General features: G+C 36.4%; 2 protein-coding genes across 2 annotated transcripts in view; both read right to left on the reverse strand.

The window, feature by feature from the left end:
* Window positions 1-380: 380 nt before the first annotated feature.
* On the reverse strand, window positions 381-9,556 carry LOC147000028 (vomeronasal type-2 receptor 116-like). The gene is given in 7 exon segments (XM_085834355.1): window positions 381-943; window positions 946-1,707; window positions 2,843-2,966; window positions 4,071-4,295; window positions 5,153-5,956; window positions 6,334-6,616; window positions 9,297-9,556. Coding segments are annotated over 7 exon segments (2,442 nt in total). The 5' UTR covers window positions 9,503-9,556; the 3' UTR covers window positions 381-905.
* An 11,444-nt stretch (window positions 9,557-21,000) lies between these two features.
* LOC147000029 (vomeronasal type-2 receptor 116-like) overlaps window positions 21,001-26,375 on the reverse strand; it is a 54,924-nt gene continuing 49,549 nt past the window's right edge. Inside the window, 2 exon segments of the mRNA XM_085834337.1 lie at window positions 21,001-21,398; window positions 21,400-21,690. Of these exon segments, the coding sequence (XP_085690463.1) occupies window positions 21,098-21,398; window positions 21,400-21,690 (592 nt within the window). The 3' untranslated portion in view covers window positions 21,001-21,097.

A 26,375-nucleotide genomic window follows, 5' to 3' on the forward strand; every position in this document is an offset into this window, starting at 1 on the left:
ATCAGGCGGCCTGGCCACACCGTTTTCCCAAAACTCTGACCTGTGCTCAGGGCCCAGATTCGTCCCCTTGAGCCAAAGAACCAGGGGAGTAGTGGCATTTTTCACTACTGGGTGGCAAGAAAGATTGGCTCTAGGCCCTATACACACTACATCTCCCATGAGTACCTGGACCCGACTTCCTTTCCAACATGGAGGCACTTCCTGTTGGTTTGCAGTCACACTATATAGCCACCAGGTGGCAATAGAGAGCGGGTCTAGGACAAACACACACAATAACTACATCTCCCATGAACACCTGGGACGCACTTCCTGTTCAAAATAGAGGCACTTCCTGTCGACTTGCACCAAGACCAAAGTAAATATGTGAGAAAATGGTTTATTTATTTATCTAACTTTGTCATAGTACATTGAATGAAGTCAAGGAATGAATTTGGATGCAAGAACTCCATGAAAGCAAGTGGAATAATATTGAATACCGGCTTCAAGTCCATGTTGTATACAGTGCCCTTTTTGTAACTCAAGGACAGTGTGCCTAGACCTGGTGCTGTTCACAGAAAGCAGGGTAACCTTATATTAATCATTAATTAAGTACATGGCTTAAACACACAACCACAGGTCAGAATGATGGTACCCATTTCTCAATTGAGATCCTAGTTCTCAGCATATTCATGTTTACAGTCCTGTTTGTAAGTACACATCGGTATATTACTATCATTTTTTTTATATGATGAAATACTACTTTTGTTGAGATGAAGAGTAAGATAAGTTGAATATAATCTAACATTTTCATACCATGAAAGTTTCAATAAAGCAATTTACCTTTGCGGTTCAGTATAAAATTTGAATCTGGTCTAATTAAAATAACATAACACTTTGGGACAAAGATACACATTAGCAACCCTGCACTAGAAGCCAAGATTGAGAAAACCTCCACAACCACCATGACCCTCCCCCTGGTGCTGTGGTAGACAGGGAGGAAGGTGATCCAGACACTGCAGAACACCAGCATGCTGAAAGTTAGGAACTTGGCTTCATTGAATGTGTCAGGAAGATTCCTAGACAAGAAAGCCAAAGTGAAGCTCCCCAGAGCCAAAGAGCCCAAGTATCCCAGGACAATGTGGAAGGCAATGACAGAGCCTTTATTGCAAAGAATGACAATCTTCCCATGTTCAGATTGTATATCTCTGTCAATAAAGGGAGGAGATGTTACCAACCAGATTCCACAGAGAACAAGTTGGATTAGGGTACAAATGGGAATGACCAACTTAGGTGCCCCTGTTACCAACATCCCTCTCATTCTTCTTCCTGGAGTAGTGAGTTTGAAAGCCATGACCACAGTTATTGTTTTGGCCAACACTGTAGAAACAGACACAGTGAAAAATACTCCAAATGTGGTCTGCTGCAAGATGCAGGTGACCTGGTTGGGATGTCCAATGAAGAGCAGCGAGCAGAGAAAGCAGAAGACTAGAGAGATGAGCAGGATGTAGCTGAGAATGCGGTTATTGGCCTTCACAATGGGAGTATCCTTGTACTTCACAAATGTGACAAGGAATAGAATTGTGATGGCCGAGAAGGACAATGCCATGCAGCCTAGAGCCATCCCCAGTGGCTCGTCATAAGCCAGAAATGATACAGCTCTTGAGAGACAGTAGGTTTGCTCTATGTTGGCATACTTATCATCTGGACACCTCACACATTGTTCCATATCTGCTGGTAAATGGACATAAACCCTTATACGATATCATAATTACATAGGAAATAATTTTACATTTGTATTATTCATAGGAAATATTAATAAACATTTTGGTGTTGAGCATCTCTTCCATTCCTATTTGCTATAGAACCACTAACTTAAGATTGCACTGTACTAACCTATGTTTGTCATCAAACAAAACAGCAACAGAAGAAGTACAACAGAAAAAAATACTTATTAAATAAAAATAAAAAAATGGTGACTATTAGTAATAATCTCAGAGTATTTAATTCCTCCAAACATAAATACATTATTCACAGACAAAGGTAGTGTGCAGACATCAGTACTGGTGTCAGTTGATGAAATGCATCATGTGATTTGTTTGCTCTGTGGTTTGTGCCTTTGTCTGTGTCTGCACATAGGAACCAGAACATACAATTCCTCATTTAAACACTATTTGCAAAAAGGAATATTTTCATTCTTGAAGCTGTAGACCTCATAGACCTATGCAAGTCCCTCTCATTGTTTTACAATCTCTTACTCCCCAAATACGCATTTCAAGCTACATGGCATGAAGTTCATGGATGTTAACATTCCTCCCTCTATTCTTAGCTAAGCACTAGCCCATCTCTTGTTCCATTATTGAAACCTGCACTCTTGTTCTAATCCTTTGACAGGAAATACTTAATCATTTGTCCATTAAACCTATTAAAATATATTTCATTAAACAACAACTGTTACCCTGCGCATCTGATCTTTTTCACAGAGTAAGCTTGGTGATGGAGGGAAAGATTGTGGACACATCAGGTGATCAAATATCTATGTACAATGAATCAAAGAAGAATAAACATATGCATAGATTACATCTAAAATGTTTCTTTAAAAAATTGTTGTACCGGTAGGTCCCCCTAAACACTTTCTATATAATATAAAATCAGTAACCATCATATTGTGAGAGAAATGCCTTGACTGAGGAAGATATTGGAAGTTATTTGCTGAGTCCAGAAGAAGTTGACATTATATAACTGATTACTTTCTGAATCATGGAGAGTTTAGGTCTTCAGTTTGCATGTCGGCCATTTCGTGTTTCTAGTTTGGAAACAGAAGGTATTCAAATTCAGCATTTTTCTTCTGCATGCAAGCATGTACCTGTTTCATTGGAAATCTCATTTTCTGTGCAATGAACACAATCAAAGCAGCAGTTTGCTGTTTCTTTCTGTTGAATTTTCCTGAATCCAGCAGAACACATCACAGTACACACAGAGGAGGGAACCTAAGACAGTGCATAAATGTTATATAATATGCATGTGAGTGTGTATTTCATGTATTTGTCATATGAAAAATGTCCCATAGATTGATATATGGGACACAAACAGAAATGCTATACATATTCCTCTGATACCCAGTATCACTTAACCGTATCAGGCATATTTTTATTTATATTACCCTGCAACACACTGAATGTCACACAAAAATTACTGTATCGTGTAATATTTTATATGTAACATTCAGGTTGTAGCAATTATAAAATTTTCCTTCCTAAACTGATCAATCCAAAAAGAATGTTTAGGTGGCACAAGTATTTCTTTCATGATTTATAAATTACAAAATAGAATACTGTGGTGTATGGAGGGATAAGGAAGGGTAAATCAAGAAAGAGTAGTTTTATGACTACAAACAAAATATGTTATACAAAACTCCCATAAAATTAATGAAGTATTCCTAAGTGTAAAAGAAAACCTTGAACACACTATCCCTTTCTCTCTTTTCTCTGCATCTATGAGGGAGCTCCCCACCCACCGACTCCTGCCTCACCACTCTAGCATTCCCCTGTGCTGGGGCATCAAGCCTTCACAGGCCAAAGCGATTCCTCTCCCACTGATGCCAGATAAGGCTATACTCCATGGAGGAGGGGAAATCACGAAGGGGGATAACACTTGAAATGTAAATAAATAAATAAAAAACATACAAAATATATAAATTAAAAAGCTAAAACCTTGAATCTGGAGAAACATTTATGTTCACGACTGCGTGATATACTTAATTAGGCTATAGATATGTTTGCACAGAACCAAAAAAATATCCCATGGATGATATATAGTTACAAACTTTTCATTAATCATATGTACATATACATTATACTTTAAAATCATTAAATATATCCCTGCATTGTAGGTGAACAGGTATTTGGGTACTATTGAACATGGATTCCAGAGGCCAGTGATCCATCTACTACCAGATTTACATGAAATTGAGCATTATCAAATTTTGAATATTGCAATTTTAGATGGTCTTTTGCAAGAGTAGCAATTGGTCTTAACCACAGAGTGTTATATTTTAAAATACACATAACCTGAAAAAATTATGGTATACCCACTGCTGTTCCTCCCATGGCCCATTCCAAATCATCAGATATATGAAGTTGATGACTCTTTTGAAAACAAGGTATATAGCTTCCTATTTTCACTTTTAATCCAAGGCCTTGTGGAAATTTCCAAATGATGAAAATATCATACTCTGTACACTGATTTTCCCTATGCTTCATGTTCACCAGTTCTCCAACAGGGTTCGTAAATACCCTGGTTTTCATCAAGGAGGACACCTAGAAGAGATGCATGCTTCCAATATCAATAAAGCATATCAATAAAGGTAATTCAAAATTAAGAATTCCCCAATTTCTTAATGACTTTCACAAGAGACAGCTGTATTGAAATAAATGTGTGTAGAAAAATATAGTATACCTCATTGATAACTGAAAACTTATATACTTAATATTAATGATAAAGATAAAATGTGCTAGAAAAAATGATTACTAGATAACAAGTAACTGTGTGTGTGTGTGTGTCTGTGTATGTCTGTGTGTTTGCGTGTGTGTGTGTCTGTGTGAACATTCTTGTCAAAAAAAATTCTTTTAAGTGAAGCCATGTATGAGAGAATGAAGGGGAAGTCTGAATATCTGGAAATTGTGAAAATAAACAAATTATTTTCACGTACATACAGTATACTCATATAAAATTAACATAAATTTAATAAAATGTGCAGTCTTAGTAATTTATGTTTTTGTATATTGTTAATTTAAATGGCTAAATAATAACCACAGCACATACATGTATCAATTTCTGAAAAACTTTTCTTCAGCAAAAAATTCTAGTCTAGTCATCACTTAAGGCTTTTATGATAAAACTCTTGGCTCCTATTCTAAATTTTGAACTCATTTGGTTGAAATGTGAGACACCTTTTCACAAAACTCACTGGTATTCGTAAAAATGTACGGTCTCTTATTAAATATTATCTTTGTGGGTGAAATTCATCCATGTAAATGAATCATTAGGGGTTTTTGCAGTATACAAATCATTGCACTGAGAGAATAATCTCTAACAAATGTACAGTTGTTCCTCTGGGTCCATTTAAAAGATCACACTGATATATCTAAGTATAATGAAATGTAAGAAACTTTACCTGCTGACAAGCAGTGAAATGTCTTTTGTGTTCTGCCTTTTTCTGAGACTCTACTTGTTGAAGAATGTGTTCATGGTAGGTGTGGGCCACAGCATAAACAGCATTATACAAGTTGTAACCTTCATTACTCATGGCCATATCATAGTTGTGCAGTGCTGTCCATTCCAATGTGTTGTTGAACGTAATATGATCCATTTTACTGCTGTTCTTGGAGATTGAACAATTAAAATAGTTCCATTCCAGTATAGTATGAGAAATATCTCTTAGGTATTTGACTGTGTTCATTGTTTGCATGAAATTCCTTAATTTAGGAATCTCAACACTGTGGTGTGCAAAAGTAATAGTCCCATGGAAGAGATTAAGTGTGAATTCTTTTTTATTTGTGATGACATCCCATTGTGAGGTTGTGATCCAGATTCTCTGAGCACCTAACTCTTCCCATCTACTAAAGCTTACTTCTAGAGTAGAGTTCATTTCACCATAAATGATAACAACCTTTGCTGAAGATGTCATAATTTGTTTATCATATATTGTAGCTCTTGTCATGTATATCTGCATGTTTTCTGAGATCACATTAACAAAAGCTAAACAGATCCCATGACTTTGGCTTTCTTTTCTTACATCTGAGAGAAACTGAATACCCTGATCATCATCTGAGATGACCAGTCCTATCCAAGTCCATCTAAAATGAAACATCAAGGAGACCATGCCACGTGATAAATGTGTGTCCTTGGTGGCTACTTGATGGGCATGGGGCAGCCGGTCATGGTCGCGTAGGTTAGGATTAAATGTTCCATAGAAAACCTAAAGGATGCAGAAGACAGGATGAAACTTCCAGTGAAGAATATTATTATTAGGATATTTAGACTCATATACATTTAATGCTACTCACCTTCCAGAACTCTAGATAAGAAAAGTAAGATTGTACTATACACATCATGTATTATTCCTATTAGATTCTAGACTATTTCTGATAAGTCTAAAATTCCTAGAACACAATTTTACCTGTATGCACAGTACATCTATGAAATGATTATTTAATTCATATATATATAATGTGTATGTATGTGTGTGTATTTGTATAGCAGCACACCCACAAATGCATTATTTCCAAGTTTTCTTGTAGGCACCTGTAAATGTAATTTAATTTTCTTAACCCATTCAGTGTGAAAATTTCTTACCAGTGGCATCGAAGAATGCATTGCCAGTTTTAAGGATGTTTTCCATGATGGTCCTGTCAGACCTATGGTACATGAATGATCTAAATAACAGAAATAATTAACAAAATTCATATGTCCATATGTTTGTGTATATTCTTGATCCAGATCTCTCAATAAATTATGACAGTTTCCACCAATGATGGAGAACATCAAAGTCATGTTGGGTAAAAGATTAGGATTCTTGTTGATCTCATCAGTAGCAAAAAACATTACCAGAAGAAGCTCATATTCACTTGCTGCAATTCTACAAGAGGGCATAGTGATGATTAAGGGAGATGTGTGAAATATAAAATTTCAACTGCAGTAAAGTTTGTAATATGAGATATGCTAAATTTCTGTATAAATGTCTTGAAATAAGCCTGATATATTAGGGATCTTTAGAGCCGAATACAATTTAAGAATTCATACACACTGGGCACTGTGATATGATACATTTTGTATTCATGAAAATAAATAAATATTGTTTTATCTCTGAATGCCATCCTTGAACTAAATTACAGTCCTATTGTGTGAGACTGCTATAAAATAACCTTGGAGATGTAATTCAACAGATATATAAAAGAGCATGACTTCCACTACATATGAAATACCTAACAGATTGTCCTTATAATTTTTATTTAACTGTAATTTATACATCAATCATCTTAATATTATTGAAAACTTTGGGTATCAACTAATATATCTGTTTTTTTCAACTTTTTTATCCTTATCCTTTTATCATTTATGAATATTTAATAATATCCATAACTGAGGATACTAAAATATCATTTATGAATATTTAATAATATCCATAACTGAGGATACTATGTCTAATGTTCACTACTAAGTTATTACAAAACATATAAAATACTCTTTGGGAATTAAGCATAATAAAGGAGCATAAAATTTTATATAGTGAATCATTAAGAAATATATTCAAAAGCCCTTATTAGATACCACCTGACAGTATGAGAGTATTCAAAACCCACTATATAGTTGTGTTTCTTGACAAACAATCAGCTTACTTTAAGAAGATTATCAGTGTTTCAAGTAGAGAAAATATTTTATCAGTAAGAATATTTTACATATTTCCAAATAACAAAAACTCTATGAACTTAAGCATTATGAAATTGCTAATTTTATTCACAGGAAGAAAATTATGAATAATATGTTAGAACATGTTTTATAATTGTTTTGTATGTTTTTAGATCATGCTTTTAATATATTCAAATGTTAATATCACCAATCAGGCTACTCATTTTAATATCCATTTTATTTAATTTTATTTATCCATTTCAAGATATACACAATGATACAATATACCATATGACCAGAAGGGTCTGTACACATCAAGTTCATGTTGCCTTTTAGTGTGTTCTTACTATTTCTATCTTGTAAAAGTTTTATCACATTTCTTTTAATACCTCAATCTTCCTAATACTTTGAGATCCTTTAAGTGATGTCTGAGCACAGAGAGCTTCTCTGCCCCAGCACAGTTGGCAGTTCATCTGTTATTCTCTATTGCCTCTTATCAGGAGTAAAGACACCAAACATGGTCTTTTGCTAAAATTTGTATTTTTCAATTAAGAGTTCAGCGCTAAGTTTTTCTTTCTAATCCAGAAAAGTTCATATATTTGTAATTTTAAAACTTATTTTGGCTTAAACAATTGTCATCAATGAGAATTTCCAAAATTTTTGCCAATAGGTGTGGAAAAAATGCAGAATACATCAGAAATATAATTCCTACTCACCTAACACTGAAGGATAATAATGTGAAGCAACCATCACAAACAGAGTGTACAGTGCACTGTGGCTACCAATTGAAAAAAGTATTCCTTTATTCCCAAAGACATGAAAATTGAATAGGGGATGGGATGAGAGCCAAAAACATAAAAGCACAAGAAACCTTGGTTTATAAAAGAAAGAAGTAGCAGGCACATTGATTCGCTAAAAGGTAAATGATTTCAACACTCTTTTCCCGCATGATCTGCAGCCACAAATGATAACATCTCACACTTTGTTTCTCAGACCTAATAGCCACATGGAGAACAGATTCTTTTCCACTGGAATACAACAATTCTCCTAGACTTATCTTTTCAGACCTCAGATGTAGAGAGAGATTAAGGCCAGAATTTTCCCTATGTATCCAGGGCACATGACATAGGATGAATGGAAAGGAATTGTGAATAAATTTTACTTACTAAAAAATGTTAAGTTTATTGAGTAGTTAACAGAAATATTGACCTTGTATCTGATAGTGATAATAAGCCTAACCTGTGCCTGTGCATTTGTGTAATTGGATAAAAAGATTTTTCTGGTAACAGAATATGAGATTAGCATTCTTTTTCCTTATTCAGTATCAAATTCAGAACTGCAGGATGAGACTCATTTAAAGACTATTTTTAAAGCAAAGTATATGTATATTCACAAGTATATAAGTAATGTTATACATTTAACCAAGTATAGTAGACCAACACATACATAAATATTTCAATGAAACAATGCATGTTCATCTGTTGGAAACCAGAATTAGGTAACACTTTTTTGAAGGCATTTAGAAGCATGATCATAATGAGGCATTGGCAGACAATTGAATATAGGCAGTGATGCAGTCTCTTCATATTGAGTTCTTGACAAAGGAGGGGATTGTGAATTCAAGGCAGATGAAGAGATATCTTTCAACATATATTATCCAAAAACACTCAAGAGAGAGAATCCAGATTTTCACATTGTCCAACATTGTAAACTGGAGTATAAAATTGCACTAAAACTCTACTAAACTGTGACACATTTCGAAGTATTAAAATAGTGATTGAAATAATAATTCGTTTTCAGGGGTTCTTAAAGTTACATGGTGAGGAAGAGAACAGAACCCACAGTTTCTGTATACAGCTAAATATGTCAAATTAGTGACATTGACAAAGGAAATAAAGTTAATGACTTACCGAAAACTTAAATCTGAATTATAAAAATTATCTTCAATAGGTTCATCATGTAACCAAATGTAAAAATGACATTCCCTTTGCAAATCTCCATCATTATCTTCACTATTCTTTATCCTCCAAAAGCACCTTGGTTCAGTCAAACAGCACAAGATGAGAGAAAACTTCAGAAACAAAAATGAAATTGTGAAAGCACAGACCTTCTTCATGTCTGCTAGGATCTAAGATGGAGCTGTTGTGAAATCCGTTTCTGATGTAGAAAGACATCACACACACAGTTACATCTATGTTTCTGTTTTAAGGCTACTGCTGTTTGGAGATTCACTTATTATATTCACAGTTCCTTTCCATCCCTCCTATTGCAGGCTCCCTAGATACATAGGGAAAATTCTGGCCTCAGGTTCTACATCTGAGCTCTGAAATGTTTTCATCAACATATTTTTGAAAACATGTTTTGAGATCATGCTTTCTACCCTCAGGGGCCATGACTGCATTCATGTGCATAGAGAAAATCCCAAGGACAATCTTCTCCTGCATAGTTCATACCTGACCATGTGTCAACATCCATTATGCACAAACACAATGGATTTCATCAGAAGTTCTATACTGTGACAGAAGTTGAGAAGGTCATTAAAAGTTCCATATCATTCAGATGTTGAGTTTAATCATGGAACATTATGTAACACATTGTCTAGTTTAGGGAAGGGCAGTCTCACATGCACCATTGAGCCTGGAGTTGACCATGCTCTCGGTTGTTCATATACTATTGTATGCTACTCATGTATACACAATCTCCTCAAACTTCCTGTGATTCCTGCCATCTGGAGAACATGTCATTATGCTAAATCCAAAAATACCTGAATTTTAAAGATTCAACACCCATCTGGTCAAATATCAGTACCTGTGCAGACATTCACTGATATGCTGAACTTTTCCTGATAATCAGCCCCTGGCAGTCAATGACATTTGATGAAACATTTCTTTGATTGATGTATGTTCATACCTCATTAAGAAGTTAGAGACTAATTTCATATATTTTGCTCAAGGGAAAGAATTTAGGTGTCATTTAAGAGGTAGAATTTTATTGCTAATGCTGGTATATTCCTCATACTTTTCATTTATTTCTACTTGGCATTTGTTTTGAAATATTTGTATTTAGATTACATTTCAATAACATAAATGTTAGCTGCTAAGCTAATATATGTAATTTAGTTAGATTGCAATGAGTGACAAAGATGAAGGATTGATTTGATTTGTTATTTTTTAACTACCTTATATTTTTGTTCAAAATGTCCATACTGAATTAAGTGAGTCTTACATTTCATTTTTGGAATGGTTGGTATGTCACGGTCTTATAATAAAATCATGCTATGGAATTTTACTATCTTTGTTACTATGAATAAACATTTGTTTCATTCTTTGGTTGAATTACGACTATTTCAGTGCCAATTTGTTTCAGTAAAAACCAATAGACTGGGTAAATTAAGTGTTCTGTTTTCATATTCTATAATTGTTATATACCTGGTGCTAATACCATGTCAAATTAACTGGGAATGTGCATGGAGGCAGACTCTTCTCTCCACCATGACTGCTATTGTTGTGCCATCCTGTGCTGTGGCAGTCTTTTGGAAGTCATTTGGTGCACATGAGCAATGGAATGGGTTCCATTCCATACTCATTAAAACAAGACTACAGGTCAAACATTCAGGTCTTTAATAATCTTAAATTTGGGTTTGCTCAGATTTAGAGGTGAGGCTCCATGTGCTTTTCTGCAGAGACATCCTCCATGTTGCTTGAAACAAAAATAGTATTTCTTAAAATTTCTTATCTTTTTGCCTAAAGCTCATGTTATGTACTTGGTTTGGAGGAAAGAAGGCAGAGCACACATCATCGAGTCCTTCCTGATTATCAAGGCAATATTTGGTTTCTATTTTCCTTTAAGTTTTTCTGTTGGGTTGCAATCTTAAGCTATCCACTACAGTACTTTGTGAGTTTATCAAACAAAGTTTTCTTCTTTTTCACAGATAATATTCAATAGCTTCTTTCCAGTCGCTTGTCCCTTTATTTCTTGTTGAAATCGGATATATGATTCCATGTTATTCTATGTGTAATAGTTGATGGCCTCTATCCTATTTTCATGTCAGAGAATAATCTTAGAAGTGTTGCTGTTGTATATTCAATAAATTCTAATATCATTTAATATTAAACCATTCTTATCCTGTTTTTCCCCATTAATCAGATACTGATTTGTGATTCTTCAATCACTTGAAACAAGGTTTGATATGGCACAGAAGTACCATTTATGCAAAGCATTGAAGCACTTTTGAGTATCTGCACTCATCAATCTACATGGATGGAAGGTCATCCTCTTTCATTAAAATATATGTGATAGCAAAGATGTTATTCATGAACCACAGATATTTGAAAGGCAATGGGATGGCCATTATACAACTATGCACCAACAAATATAATTTCAGTTTCATTACAAATATCATCTTAGTCTAATATAATTTAAATGATTTTTGTACAAAATTCAACTTATTCTAATGAAACTAAATCTGACATGTTATAGCTTGTTTAGACACAGGATTTTTAATCCAATGCATCATAATTCGCAAGACATATTACTTCACTCACACTCAATGTCCATGCAGGATGGCTGATGGTGATTCTTCCAAGGTATCCCCTAAAATCCCTTAATACGTAGAACTTAGCTTATAATAAGGGGTCCAATTTCCCTTCCGATCGTCATTGTCCGATATACATAACTACACTAATATTGAACACCAAAATTAGAATTTCAATATTATATAAAAAATTTACACCTGAAGTACATCTGCAATCTGAACCTATGAAAGCAGGGTGTACCTCAATGACCTACCAACCTACCTGCCTAACAGGAGCTCTTCCATAATTAGAATCATGGGGGAACACTTTGGCTGAATTCCCACATCATTTAGGACCTCCACAGAGATAAGCACATGAGGTACTTATGATAAGTAAGTACCATTGAGGCATAGAATGAAAGTAGACATCTCAAGTGTTCTGATACCAACTTGATGGGCTTGCGCTTATCTTGATCCTGTCAATCTTTTTTCTAGTTAACCCCTTTGGAAATAAAGCACACCATTTTCCCACTGTTCTTACGCGGAAAAAAATAAAAGCTCATTGTCTGAGATCTCTGGCTTTTGAAAAGGAGGTGATCAGTATTTATGTCCCAGGAGAGTCTCCAGGACAGGCAATTCAGCTTCTGTTCAGTAGAGGGAGAACTTTAACAGAAAGGCAAAGCCTGTTTCACGTGACATAAACAATTCCTTGTCTGAACATTCTATTGTATCATCCTGGAGAGGTCTTGGTATCCCTTGTGATGTCATCAGTGTTGTAACAACACCAACTACACTTAGGGCTCTCAAACAGTCCCTAGAGAGTTCAACCACATTTATGTTTGCAAGATGGTGGAGGAGTCTATTTGAGAGTGAGAATTGAGAGTTTAGAGAAATAAGAAAGAGACCTAAGGAAGCTGGCTTTCCATCTCACTGTAAAGCATCAAGGAAGATGTGGTCCTGGGACTGGCACAGTGAGTCACGGAACAGTGATGTGAAAATTCCTGGAGTAGGCATACTTGAGCCTGGCTTCCCAGTAATGAATAACAGAAAATGCTGCCACTGTGAATTTAAGGAACTTTCCTGCTTATCATAATTTCTGAATGGTGATGATTCTAGTACATTAGTTTGTCCATCTAGGGAGACAGGAGCAGGCATTTCCAAAGCTAGTATAGTGTGAATTTTTATATTTTATTTTATTGGATTTTGTGTTGCCAAAAGGAGACCATAAAAATTCAGGGAGGAAGTGATATTTCCCAGTTTATATCTGTTCAATATTTTACTATATTCCCAGTTTGTTCTTCTAGTTACAGTGGCTATCAGACTGTACTAACTCAGAGCAAATTATTCTTATGAGACATTACATTCTCTGAACTCTGAAAACCAACACCTGATAGTGACACCCTAAACATACTGAATCAGCAGTTTGTGTGTCTGACATGTCTCGAATATAGGCAAACAACTGTCAGAATCAGAGACAGGTACTTTTTCCAATTCAAGATTGTTTAAGTCTTTCAATTGGATGAATTGTTCAGTCTTTTGATGATGGTTTGCCATACATAACTACTTATTCCACAGTCATGAGCCCAGATTTTTTTCTTTTAATTAGGTGTGTGCATTAGGGATCAAAGTCCCATTCCAGATGTCTACTGTTTGTAAGGTCTATTAGATACCTTAAGTAGTGTATGCATTTACATATGTTTATTCTTCCTGAATATACTATTCCAGATAGGGAAATCCCTTTTATGTCAATGGGATTGAATCATTCAAACATATTTACATAACATGATTTTGAAGAACAAACCTGAACTTTATGGTAAATATAAATGTTTAATCATCATGGTGTATTTTATGCAAGTAATACTGTGTCCTACATACTTTTCAATGATTGCTGAAGAGAAAAGGACCCGAGCTCTCATCCTTTCATGTGGTTCAATTGTGAGAAAATCTGCTCAATCTATTCTCTAAATGACTTTTTCTAATTTGATTCATGTAATATATATCTGCTTAAAATATTGGTAAAACAATCCATATTTTTTAAAGTAACCTTTACAAAACCAAGAGTTATGTATTGATTTTCTAGTGTGACTTTAGAGAGATCCTCTGAATCAGAGAGCTTATCATAGGAATTTAGATCAAAGTCAATTTGTTAATAATCATTCATTACAGAAGAGCTGTTCTTGAAATATACTGCTATGATAGGGCCTTCTCACGTGTAGAGTACCAAATATTCATTCACATTATGCTCCAATGAATATGAATCTTGTTATGAAAATCCTGGTATGGAAAACACCCAACTATGACTACAAAGCATTTTATAATGAAACATGGATGAGGAGACATTAGATCAACTCTTTATTGCCAAGGAGAAGCCAATTAATTTTTCCATTTTTTTCTTTTTTTATTAGTTTTTTTAATATTTTACATTTCAAATGTTATCCTCTTTCCTGGTTTACCCCTCTGAACACATCCTTTCAGCATAGAGCCTTCTCAGGATCAAGAGCCTCTTTTCCCATTGATCTTCAACAAGGCCATCCTACACTACATATGCAGCTGGAGCCATGGGTCCCTCCATGCGAACTCTTTGGCTGGTGGTTTAGACCCTGGAAACTCTGAGCTACTGGTTAGTTCATATTTCCCTCCTCCACTGATGCTGTGAGCTGCTTCACCTCTTTGGGTCCTTCCTCTAGCTCCTCCATTGCCGACCTTGGGCTCCATCCATTGGTTGGCTGTGAGCATCCACCTCTGTATTTGTCAGACACTGGCAGAGTCTCTCACTAGACAGCTATATCAGGCTCCTGTCAGTAATCACTTGTTGGCATCCACAATAGTGTCTGGGTTTGGTGACTTTATATGAGATGGATCCTCAGAACGGGCAGTCTCTAGATGGTCATTCCTTCAGTCTCTGCTGTACACTTTGTATCTTCCCCATGGATATTCTGTTTCCCCTTCTAAAAGGACTGCAGTAGCCACACTTTGGACTTCTGTCTTCTTGATTTTCATGTGGTTCATGAATTGTAACTTGATTATTCCAAGCTTCTGGGTTAATATCCACTCATCAGTGAGTGCATACCATGTGTGTTCTTTTGTGACTGTGTTACCTCACTCAGGATGAGAATTTCTAGTTTGTTCCATTCAATCAGTTCATTTGTTGTAATAGTTGAGTAGTACTCCATTGTGAAAACGTACCACATTTTCTGTATCCATTCCTCTGTTGAGGGATATCTGTGTTCTTTCCAGCTCCTGGCTATTATAAATAAGGGTGTGACACACACTCTGGAGTATGTGGCCTTATAACATGTTAGAGCATTTGTTGGTTATATGACCGAGAGTGAGAATTTGTCTTAATACAACTGAGCATAATATTTTCCTGAAGATAAAAAAACACAGTAGATGGCTAAGTTTTATGCTATTACAAATTTAGCAAGTGATTTGTATAAACAGCAGAAATCTCAGTTGGACTTATCAGCTGAATATGATGGAAGCAGGAAAATAGTCATAACTTTATTTGGGATGTCATGTATATATTATTTTATACCTTTCTAAATTTTCATTTTAAAATATGCCATGGATAATCGTAAGTAAGTTGTGGTGAGTATGACTCTTTCAGGAGATCTGCTTAGGCCATCCTCTGCTACATATGCAATTACAGGCACAGATTTGGGGTGTACTGGTTAGTTCATATTGTTGTTCCTCCTATAGGGTTAGTAACCCCTTTAGCTTTTGGTATTATCTCTAGTTTTTTACTTAGTGGCCCTTTATTCCATCCAATAGATGACTGTGAGCATCCACTTCTATATATTGCACTGGAATAGCCTCAGAAAAGAGAGCTATATCAGGGTCCTGTAATTAAAATCTTGCTAGCATATGCAATAGTGTCTGGGTTTGGTGGTTGCACATGGGAAGGATCCTCAGGTGGGGCAGTCTCTGGATGGTCCTTTTTTCTTTCTCAGCTCCAAAATTTGTCTCTGTAACTCCTTCCTTGGGTATATTGTTTTCCATTCTAAGAAGCAATGAACTATCGACTCTTTGGTCTTCCTTCATCTCGAGTTTCATATGTTTTGCAAATTGTATCTTGGTTAGTCTGTTTCTGGGCTAATATCTGCTTATCAGTTAGTGCATTCATATGTGTTCTTTTGTTATTGGGTTACCACACTCAGAATGATATCCTCCAGATACAACCATTTTGCCTAAAAATGTCATAAATTCATTGTTTATAATTGCTGAGTAGTACCCCATTGTGCAAATGTACCAGAATTTCTGTATCCATTCCTCTGTTGAGTGACATCTAAGTTCTTTTCAGCAACTGGCTATTATAAATAAGGCCGTTATGAACATAATAGAACATGAGTCATTATTACACGTTGGAGCATCTTCTGGGTATATGTCTAGGAGAGGTGTTGCTGGATCTTCTGGTAGTACTATGTCCAATTTTCTGAGGAACCGCCAGACTGATTTCCAGAGTGGTTGTACAAGCTTGCAATCCCAAAAACAATGCAGGAGTGTTCCTCTTTCACCACATCCTCACCAGCATCTGCTATCACCTGAATTTTTGATCTTAGCCATTCTGACTGGTGTGAGGTGGAATCTCAGGGTTGTTTTGATTTTCATTTCCCTGATTATTAAGGATGTTGAACATTTTTTTTTCAGGTGCTTCTCAGCCACTTGGTGTTCCTCAGTTGAGAATTCTTTGTTTAGCTTTGTACCCCATTTTTAATAGGCTTATTTGATTTTCTAGAATCTATCTTCTTGAGTTCTTTATATATATTGGATATTAATCCCTTAACGAATTTAGAATTGATAAGATTCTTTCCCTATCTGTTGGTTGCCTTTTTGTTTTATTGACAGTGTCATTTGCCTTACAGAAGCTTAGCAATTTTATGAGGTCCCATTTTTTCGATTCTCGATCTTATTGAACAAGCCATTGCTGTTCTCTTTTACGAATTTTCCCTCTGTGCCCATATCTTTGAGTTGTTTCATCATAAGAAGTGATTTTAGACCCATGTCTTGCTTTTCTGGTGTGATGGTGTATCCAGGGCTTGCTATGGTGGGATATTTTGGTTCTGTTGATACCAAGAAACCTTGGTTTCTGTTGCTTCTGTTCTTATGCTTGCCTCCTGCCATCTGATTATGTCAAGTACTTGCTGCCCGCAATATATCTGATTGGAGCCTGTCCTTCCTATAATCCCAGTCGATTCAGGATTCCTCAGAGTCCATCTTTCTCTGTGATCCTTTTGATAGAACCTAGAGGGGAAACCCAGTGGGGAAACCTCCACTGAACTCCCAATTGGGCGTGAACCCAAGAATCACAAACAGAACACAACACCTTGATGTAAAAACATGAGGTATTTTAACGGCAGAGCTCCGGGTCAAAAGGTATCTCACACAGAAGACAGTGGATCTGACCATGAGGCTTGTAAGCTAGATGGTTTTATAAGGTATGGGGCTTAGGGGTGTGGAATTCATCATAGCGACACACTATTGGCATATTCAAACATTAACAGAAAGATTTCATGTCAGCAAAAGGGCATCAGGACTTTGTTCCTGTAGGCCTTGGGGCTTATCTTTTTCACATAGCAACCAGTTGTTTATGACTTTATCCAGGGTCAAGGGGCAGTAGACAGAGGGGAGATTCCAGCCAAGTGGTGTTGACTCAGACAAGATAGCCTTGCATTCTTTTTCATCTTTGCAGTCAAGCTGTTCTTAGGAATGTCTTCACAACAGCTCTGTCTGTTCTGCTTTGTCCTCTGCCCCAGGCCGCGGGTTCATAGACAACTCTTTTACATGAATCACAAGTTACAAAATCTCATTTTCCTTCACTTTGATTGCAGGTTCCTATGAACCTTAGATTCTGGGTGTCTCAGAGTTCTTGGCAGTCAAGGTTTCTCTGAGACTCTGAAATCCTGGTGTCACCAAGCTCCTGCTATTCTGTGACCCTGTTATCCTAAGATCCTGGGCATGTTACAGTGTCTGGAAGTGGTGTCTCTTCTGAGGACTCTGGAGCTGTCTGATCACTGATCCAAAGATCATGTGGAGAGTCCTCTGGGCGTCTGTTAGGGTGTCGCCGACTTGAACCCAAGGGAACCTGGAGCTGGTGCCTACTGGAAGGGACTTGTGCCCGTGATTAAGCAGGTGTCCTACTCCCCTGCTGCTAACTCAGGTCCCTCGCTATTGGATTGGAACCGATGTTGTGTTCCACTCACCAGTGATAGAGAGATGAAGGTGAGAGTCCTCTGTGGAACGTGGGGGTGTCTGCCAACCTGCACCCTGCCAACCATTATTAATATTAGACTGCATAGCCAACAATACACAGTGAAAAACAAATTAACTGAACTGCATCTTTGGAGGTCCTCGTCTAAAAATGACCTGTCAGTGTTCTGAGCCTGAATATTGATGTCTAATACATACATACATACATACATACATACATACATACATACATACATACATGTCTGTGTGTGTGTGTGTGTGTGTGTGTGTGTGTGTGTGTATGTGGCTTCCAGGTTCTATATTTTGATAGAATTCCTTTATGTTGTAATGTATGAGATTCATATTCTCATTCCTTTTTTTAGGATCCACTACTTATGTTATATGTTGCTGTATATTTCAAACCTGATGTAATATTTTAATTTAGTGGTGTTTTGTTTGTGTATATTTTGGCTTTTGGGATTTGTTTGTTTTCATTTTTGATTTGGATCTCCAATTTGATTGTGTTTTATCTTTTTATCTGAGGGAGTTGACAAACATAAAGGTAGAGTGTGGTAGAATTTATTCTTTCTGCCTTATTATTTTGAAGCTAGGATATCAATTCTTTTCTAAAAATATATTTCATGTGTAAAATTTTGTATGTGTTTTTGCCTACATGCTTGTCAGTGCACCACATGATTGCACTGCCTATGGAACCCACAAAAATGCAGAAGATACACTGGAATGGTAGTTACAGAGAGTAGTGATTCCCAATAAGGGTTTTTATAACTAAACTAATGTCTTCTTCGAAAGCAAGAACTATTAATCAGGTGAGCCATCATTCTATTCCTTGTCTTTTTAAAAAAAAAAAAAATTTAATTCACATTCCAGTCATTGTACAACTTCCCAGTTCCCTCTTCCACAATTCCTCATCCCATTCCCCACTTATTGCCTCCTGCAAGCAGGTCTTCTGCAAGATCAATACACTATATAATTAACTGAAATTACTGTCAGTGCTCTACAATATTCTATGTGATGAATAAAATATTTCTTTCTCGATTAATATCTACTCCTCTAATACTTAGTATGAAAAAATAGTCTCTTATCTTCTCTCCTGCAAATGGGATGATATTGGGATGTCATCTACAACATTCATTCACTCTCTCACACAGTTTGTGTTTTCTCTTAGCAGTCAACTAATACCAAATTCACACATTCACTCAGATTCCAAAATAAGGTATCTGAGCTCATGTAAACTGTCATTCTGAATCAGAGTAAGAAAGGAATACTTCCAATGTGTAGTTACACCCAAGAGGTGTATGTGTGTGTTTGTGTTTCTGTGTGCATGTAAATGTAACAAAAGTGCTTGTAAATTAGGGAGTTATTTGTTTTATATATGTGAAGAGGGAATATAAGTGTGAGAGATCAATGTTGTAATATTATAATATTAATCTTTGAAAACTGCAAAATTAGAAATACCATGCACCCATTTGCATCCTCTTCTGACTGTAGGGACACTGAACTCTTGAGAATTTTTAATAAGTAACAGTAACCCTATCGCTGAATGTAAAAAGGTCTGTTCTAATTATTCTTTGTTTTTCCTGGTTTATTTTCATTTCAAATGTTATCTGCCTTCTAGATTTCCCCTTTGAACACTCCCATTCCACCCCTTAATCTGCCTTCATGCTGGTGCTCCACCATACATCCACCCACTACACTTTTCTGTGTAGCCCTGGTGTCTCGGAACTCACTGTGTAGACAAGGGTGGCCTCAAACTCAGAAATCTGCCTCCCGAGTGCTGGAATTAAAGGCGTGTGCCACCACTGCCTGGCACTCCAAATGTTTTTAAGTGTGCTGTGTGTATGCCTAGTGCTCACCAAGGCCAGGAGAGGGTTCTTGGGTATACATACACTTCTAACCCAGGTTTTCTACAAGAGCAGCAAGTGCTTTTTTTTTTTTTTTTTTTTTTTTTTTGGAAAAGAGAATGACAGAAACAGAGACACAGATAGACACACACACACCACACACACACCACACACACACACACACATACACACACACACACACACACACATATATATCTATATATATATATAGAGAGAGAGAGACAGAGAGACAGAGAGACAGAGAGACAGAAAGAGCCTCTGTTCCTGCACTTCTACAGGTACAATGGGAGCAGGGGGCGCGGATCTGTGACACAGCCCGCCTGGGAACTCAGGCGGCCTGGCCACAACGCTTTCCCAAAACTCTGACCTGTGCTCAGGGCCCAGATTCTTCCCCTTGAGCCAAAGAACCAGGGGAGTAGTGGCATTTTTCACTACTGGGTGGCAAGAAAGATCGGCTCTAGGCCCTTTACACACTACATCTCCCATGAGTACCTGGACCCGACTTCCTCTTCAACATGGAGGCACTTCCTGTTGGTTTGCAGTCACACTATATAGCCACCAGGTGGCAATAGAGAGCGGGTCTAGGACAAACACACACAATAACTACATCTCCCATGAACACCTGGGACGCACTTCCTGTTCAAAATAGAGGCACTTCCTGTCGACTTGCACCCTGACCAAAGTAAATATGTGAGAAAATGGTTTATTTATTTATCTAACTTTGTCATAGTACATTTAATGAAGTCAAGGAATGAATTTGGATGCAAGAACTCCATGAAAGCAAGTGGAATAATATTGAATACCGGCTTCAAGTCCATGTTGTATGTAGTGCCCTTTCTTGTAACTCAAGGACAGTGTGGCTAGATGTGGCACTGTTCACAGACAGTAAGGTAACTTCATATTAATCATTAATTAAGTACATGGCGTAAACACACAACCACAGGTAAGAATGATGGTACCCATTTCTCAATTGAGATCCCAGTTCTCAGCATATTCATGTTTACAGTCCTGTTTGTAAGTACACATCGGTATATTACTAACATTTTTTTTATATGATGAAATACTACTTTTGTTGAGATGAAGAGTAAGATATTTGAATATCATCTAACATTTTCATACCATGAAAGTTTCAATAAAGCAATTTACCTTTGTGGTTCTTTATAAAGTTTGAATCTGGTCTAATTAAAATAGCATAACACTTTGGGACAAAGATACACATTAGCAACCCTGCACTAGAAGCCAAGATTGAGAAAACCTCCACAACCACCATGACCCTCCCCCTGGTGCTGTGGTAGACAGGGAGGAAGGTGATCCAGACACTGCAGAACACCAGCATGCTGAAAGTTAGGAACTTGGCTTCATTGAATGTGTCAGGAAGGTTCCTAGCCAAGAAAGCCAAAGTGAAGCTCACCAGAGCCAAGGAGCCCAAGGACAATGTTGAAGGCAATGACAGAGCCTTTATTGCAAAGAATGACCATCTTCCCATGTTCAGATTGTATATCTCTGTCAGTAAAGGGAGGAGATGTTACCAACCAGATTCCACAGAGAACAAGTTGGTTTAGGGTACAAATGGGAATGACCAACTTAGGAGCCCCTGTTACCAACATCCCTCTCATTCTTCTTCCTGGAGTAGTGAGTTTGAAAGCCATGACCACAGTTATTGTTTCGGCCAACACTGTAGAAACAGACACAGTGAAAAATAAGGAGAAAATGAATTCTGACCTTCACTGGAAACATTAATCTACTGATACTTCCTAGTAAGACCTTGTTTCAAAAATAAAAAAAAAAATGTAGGAATAATACTCCAAATCTTCAATTAACGTTAAACAATTTAATTTTATCCAGCTTTTCCCCTGTATATGTGTGTTTTGGTAGAGGGGTAGATAGAAGTGAACATATGAATATGTGTTTAGTTAGAGTGCAGGATAGCAGTGGGCATGGGAATAAGTGTTTCTGTTGAGAGTTTTATAGCAGTGTGCTTTTGAATGTGTGTTTTTGTTTGTTTGTTTGTTTGTTTGTAGAGTGTACTGATGCCCGTAGGGGTTTGAACATGCTTTTCTGTAGAGTACTGTATGTATTGGGCATGATAATGTGTGCTTCTGTAGAACGCTTGTTTGCAGTGAGCATGGGAATGTGTATTTCTGTCGAGTGCAGTAAACAGTGGGTATGTGAAAGTGTTTTTTGTAGAGTTCAGTGATGACAGTGGACATGTGATTGTTTGTTTTTGTACAGTGTCTTGATGGAATTGTGCATGTGAATGTACATTACTGTATTGTGCAGTAGGTAGTGTACAAGAGAAAGTGAGTTTCTCTTGAGTGCACTATCCACTGTACATGGGAATGTTTATTTTGGCAGAATGCTGTATTCAGCGGGCATGTGAATGTTCATCTTCCAATGCTTTTTCAGTATTTAGAATATCCATACATTTTGTGTGCCATGTGGACAGCAGACAGCAATTGTTCTAGTATTCCAACAGGTTGGATGGTTACCTTTGGTCTGTGAAGCCTTAAGTCAGATGAGATAAGTCTAAGAACCCATTATCCAGTGGAGAAATGTCTCAGAATATTTGTAGCAGGAAGAAGTTTGGAAGTAATCCTAGACAGTTGGGATGTAGCAGGCACACAAGGTCAATAGAACAAGATCTATGGACACATTACAAAGAGGGTAGGCATGAGTTCCCCTTGGGCAAAAGGAAATATATCAGGCCAATATACGCATTAGAAGGCTTTGTTGCCCACTAGTCAAAAGGGAAAGAGAAAATATTTATGAGTAGATGTAGAGTGTCTGGGACTTCCATAGGCAGAGGTACAGGTGCTGAAGCCCTGGCATGACTGGATGATATTTACAGATCTCTTGGACAGAGGGTGTGAATTTGAGGACCTCTGGAAGAAAAAAAGTCATTTTAATGTCTCTTTCAGATGAGGTATTCGATGTGAGCCACAGTTAAGTGAAAAGTTTGTGCCCTCCTTCATCAGGAAGTGAATGGTTTGGAATAATTCTTGGTCAGAGAGGGTAGTTACTGATGACTTTTTACCTGGAAATGGAGTTTGGGGCCTGGGGCAGGTAGAGATGTTCTCAGGCCCTGTCAGTCTTACAAGATAGTTATTGGACCCTTTTATATACGGAGATTGTATTTGATATGTGATGGACAGAAAATGGCAGTCTAAACATTGATGTTTAGGACTATATGATTAAAGCCGTCTTAGTGTCTGTTTAAAGTCCCAAATCTCTTTATGGATAAAGGAGTGACCTAGCCTACCTTGAGCAGGGCAGGTGAGACTGCATCACAGCTTAGAAGATTCCCATCTTCAGTTACACCCTGGTAATCCTGGTAGCAATACAAGCATTATTAATGAGTCATGATTGTCAGTCTCTAAGCACTCTTGATGCTTATCATCAGTTATAGGGGTGTATGCATGTAGGATGGTATGAAGGACAGATGACCTAAATTTCAGGCTCTTTAAACACAGAGCAAAACTAAGTGAAATTCCTTGGGCCACATGTACATTTTCCTAGAGGCCATGGTTAGAGGGAAATGATCTAAAGCTCACAATTGGAGGGCCTTTTTTGAAGCCCATGTGTAGGTGGAGGATGCTCTGAGGACACTTTGATTTAGGTTCCCTTAAGCAAATTGAAAAATCTGAGATCCCAAGAGTAAACTCCAATCATTCTTAAAATGGACCTTTGAGAGAGGAAGAAGGTTTGGGGTATTATTTGTAACAGCAGAAAGGCCTGAAAGCCACCTATTCTAAGTGTTGATGACCCTTCATCCAAAGTGAATGGTATGAGATGCCCGGAGAATAGGTGCAGTTTGAGTAGCCTGTATTCATTACTGCAACTTCTGAGGTTATCCTGAAATGTTTGTTTGTTTTTTTTTTTTTTTTTTTTTTTTTTTTTTTTTTTTTAAAAGAAAGTGCCTGGGGCAGAAGAGGTGGTACAGTGTTTAAGAGCACAGACTGCTTTTCCAGAGGTCCTGAATTCAATTTCTAGCAAGCACATGGTGGCTCACAACCATCTGTAATGGGATCTGGTGCCCTCTTCTGTGTGCAGGCATACATGCATATAGAACATTGTATGTATAATAAATGCATATTTGAGGAAGAAAGAAAGAAAGAAAGAAAGAAAGAAAGAAAGAAAGAAAGAAAGAAAGAGAAAGAGAGAGAGGGAGGGAGGGAGGGAGGGAGGGAGGGAGGGAGGGAGGGAGGGAGGGAGGGAGGGAGGGAAAGAGGGAGGGAGGGAGGAAAAAAGAAAGGATGAATGTACCTGGCCATGTATAACCAAATAGCAGGATACAGTCACCACACTGTGCAGAAGAGGAAAATCTAATTTACCTTGGGTATTGGGAGAACAGAATGGCAGTGCATCATTTGATTTTTTTAGAATTTTAGTGTTATTAGTTAAGGGTTTTGTAGGGTATTTAGAAGAGTGCTTTAGCTATTTTTGTTTTTAAGTGTTTTAATATATGTTTAAATTTTTTGATTTATTAAAGATTTTAGGGTTTTTAATTTTTTTATTGATTTTCAGTTCGTATTAGGCTTTAGTTTATTTTTTAAGTGTTTTACTGTTATATTTAGTTTTTTTTTTTTTAACGTGTTCTTGAGTATTTTTTTTTAACATTTTAGGGTTATATTTTTTGGGTATAAAAGTTTTGGTGTTGCCAGGCAGTGGTGATCCATGCTTTAATCCCACCCAAGGTAGGCAGAGGCTGGTAGATTTCTGAGTTCAAGGGCACAGCGGTCTACAGACTGAGTTCCAGGACAGCCACAGATACACAGAAAAAAACAGTCAAAAAAGAAAAAAGAAAAAAAAAAAAAGAAAAGAAAAAAGAGTTTTAGGGTCACGTTTTTATTCCTCTGTATTTTATTTTATTTTTTTAGAATTTTAGTGTTTTTTAAGAGTTCTGTAGGGTTTTTAGAAGATCGTTTTAGATTTTTATATTTTGTTTTTCAGGCTTCTAGTGTATTTTTAGGTTTTTTAATTATTTGTTTTTCTTTTAAGGATTTTAACGCATTTTAGGGCTTAGTGGTTTTATTTAGGCTTTATTTAAATTTAACTTTTTTAGCATTACTCTGTATTTCTTAGAATTGTGTTTCTTGTTGTTGTTCTTGATTTGTTTATTAAAAATTAGGGTTTTATATTTGGGGTTCAATTGTTTTAGGGTTCCCTGGCAATGGTGGCCCTTGCCTTTAGTCCTAGAAATTGCAAGGCAGAGGTAAGTGGATATTTGAGTCGAGGCCAGCATGGTCTACAGAGGGAGCTCCAGGACAGCTAGAGATACACAGAGAAACCCAGTCGCCAAAAATTCAAAAAAAAAAAAAAAAAAAAAAAAAAAAAAAAAAAAAAGAAAAAAGAAAAAAGAAAGAAAACAAAAGAAAAGAAAAAAGAAAGGACCCAGAGGTCGTGGATTTCTGAATTTGAGGCCAGCCTGGTCTACAGAGTGAGTTCCAGGACAGCCAGGGATAAGCAGAGAAACCCAGTCTCGAAAAAACAAAGAAACAAAGAAAGGTTTTTTAGGGTTTTGGGTTCTTCTGTTTATTTATTTATTTATTTATTTATTTATTTATTCATTTATTTATTTATAGAACTTAAGGGTTTGTTAAAAATGGCTTTGTAGGGTTCTTAGAAGAACGTTTTGAGGTATTTTTGGTTTTCAGGGTTTTAGTGTATGTTTATAGTATTCGTATATTTTTAAAGTATTTTAGGGTGTTTTAGTGATTTTCAGTACTTATCAGGTTTTCGTTTATTGTTTTAGGATTTTACTCTTTTATTTAGGGTTTTTTTTTTTTAAATTCTTGCGTATTTTTTAAATTTTTAGGGTTATATTTTTTGGGTATAAGAGTTTTAGTGTTGCCATGCAGTGGTGATCCATGCTTTAATCCCACACAAGGGATACAGAAGCAGGTGGATTTCTGAGTTCCAGGCCAGCCTGGTCTACAGACTGAGTTCCAGGACAGCCAGAGATACACAGAGAAAACCAGTCTCCAAAATTAAACAAACAAACAAACAAACAAACAAAAACAAAACAAAACAAAACAAAACAAAAAACAAAAGGAGAAAAAAAGAATTTTAGGGTCATTTTTGGGTTCTTGTGTATTTTATTTTATTTTTTAGAATTTTAGTATTTTTTAAGGGTTTTTGGAAGATTGTTTTAGATTTTTATTTTTTGGTTTTAAGGATTCTAGTGTATTTTTAGTTTTTTTTTTCTTGGTTTTTTTGTTTTTTTTGTTTTTTTTTTTTTAAGGATTTTAATGTGTTTTAGAGTTTTGGGTTTTTTTTTAGGTTTTATTTTAACTTTTTTTAGCACTATTCTGTATTTTTTAGAATTTTGTTTGTTGTTGTTTTTATTTGTTTTTTAAAAATTAGGGTTATATATTTGGGGTTCAATTGTTTTAGGGATGCGTGGCAAT

Source organism: Mus caroli, unplaced genomic scaffold (genome assembly GCF_978045245.1).
Source record: "Mus caroli unplaced genomic scaffold, Mus_caroli_1 scaffold_22, whole genome shotgun sequence".
In the NCBI taxonomy this organism is placed as follows: domain Eukaryota; kingdom Metazoa; phylum Chordata; class Mammalia; order Rodentia; family Muridae; genus Mus; species Mus caroli.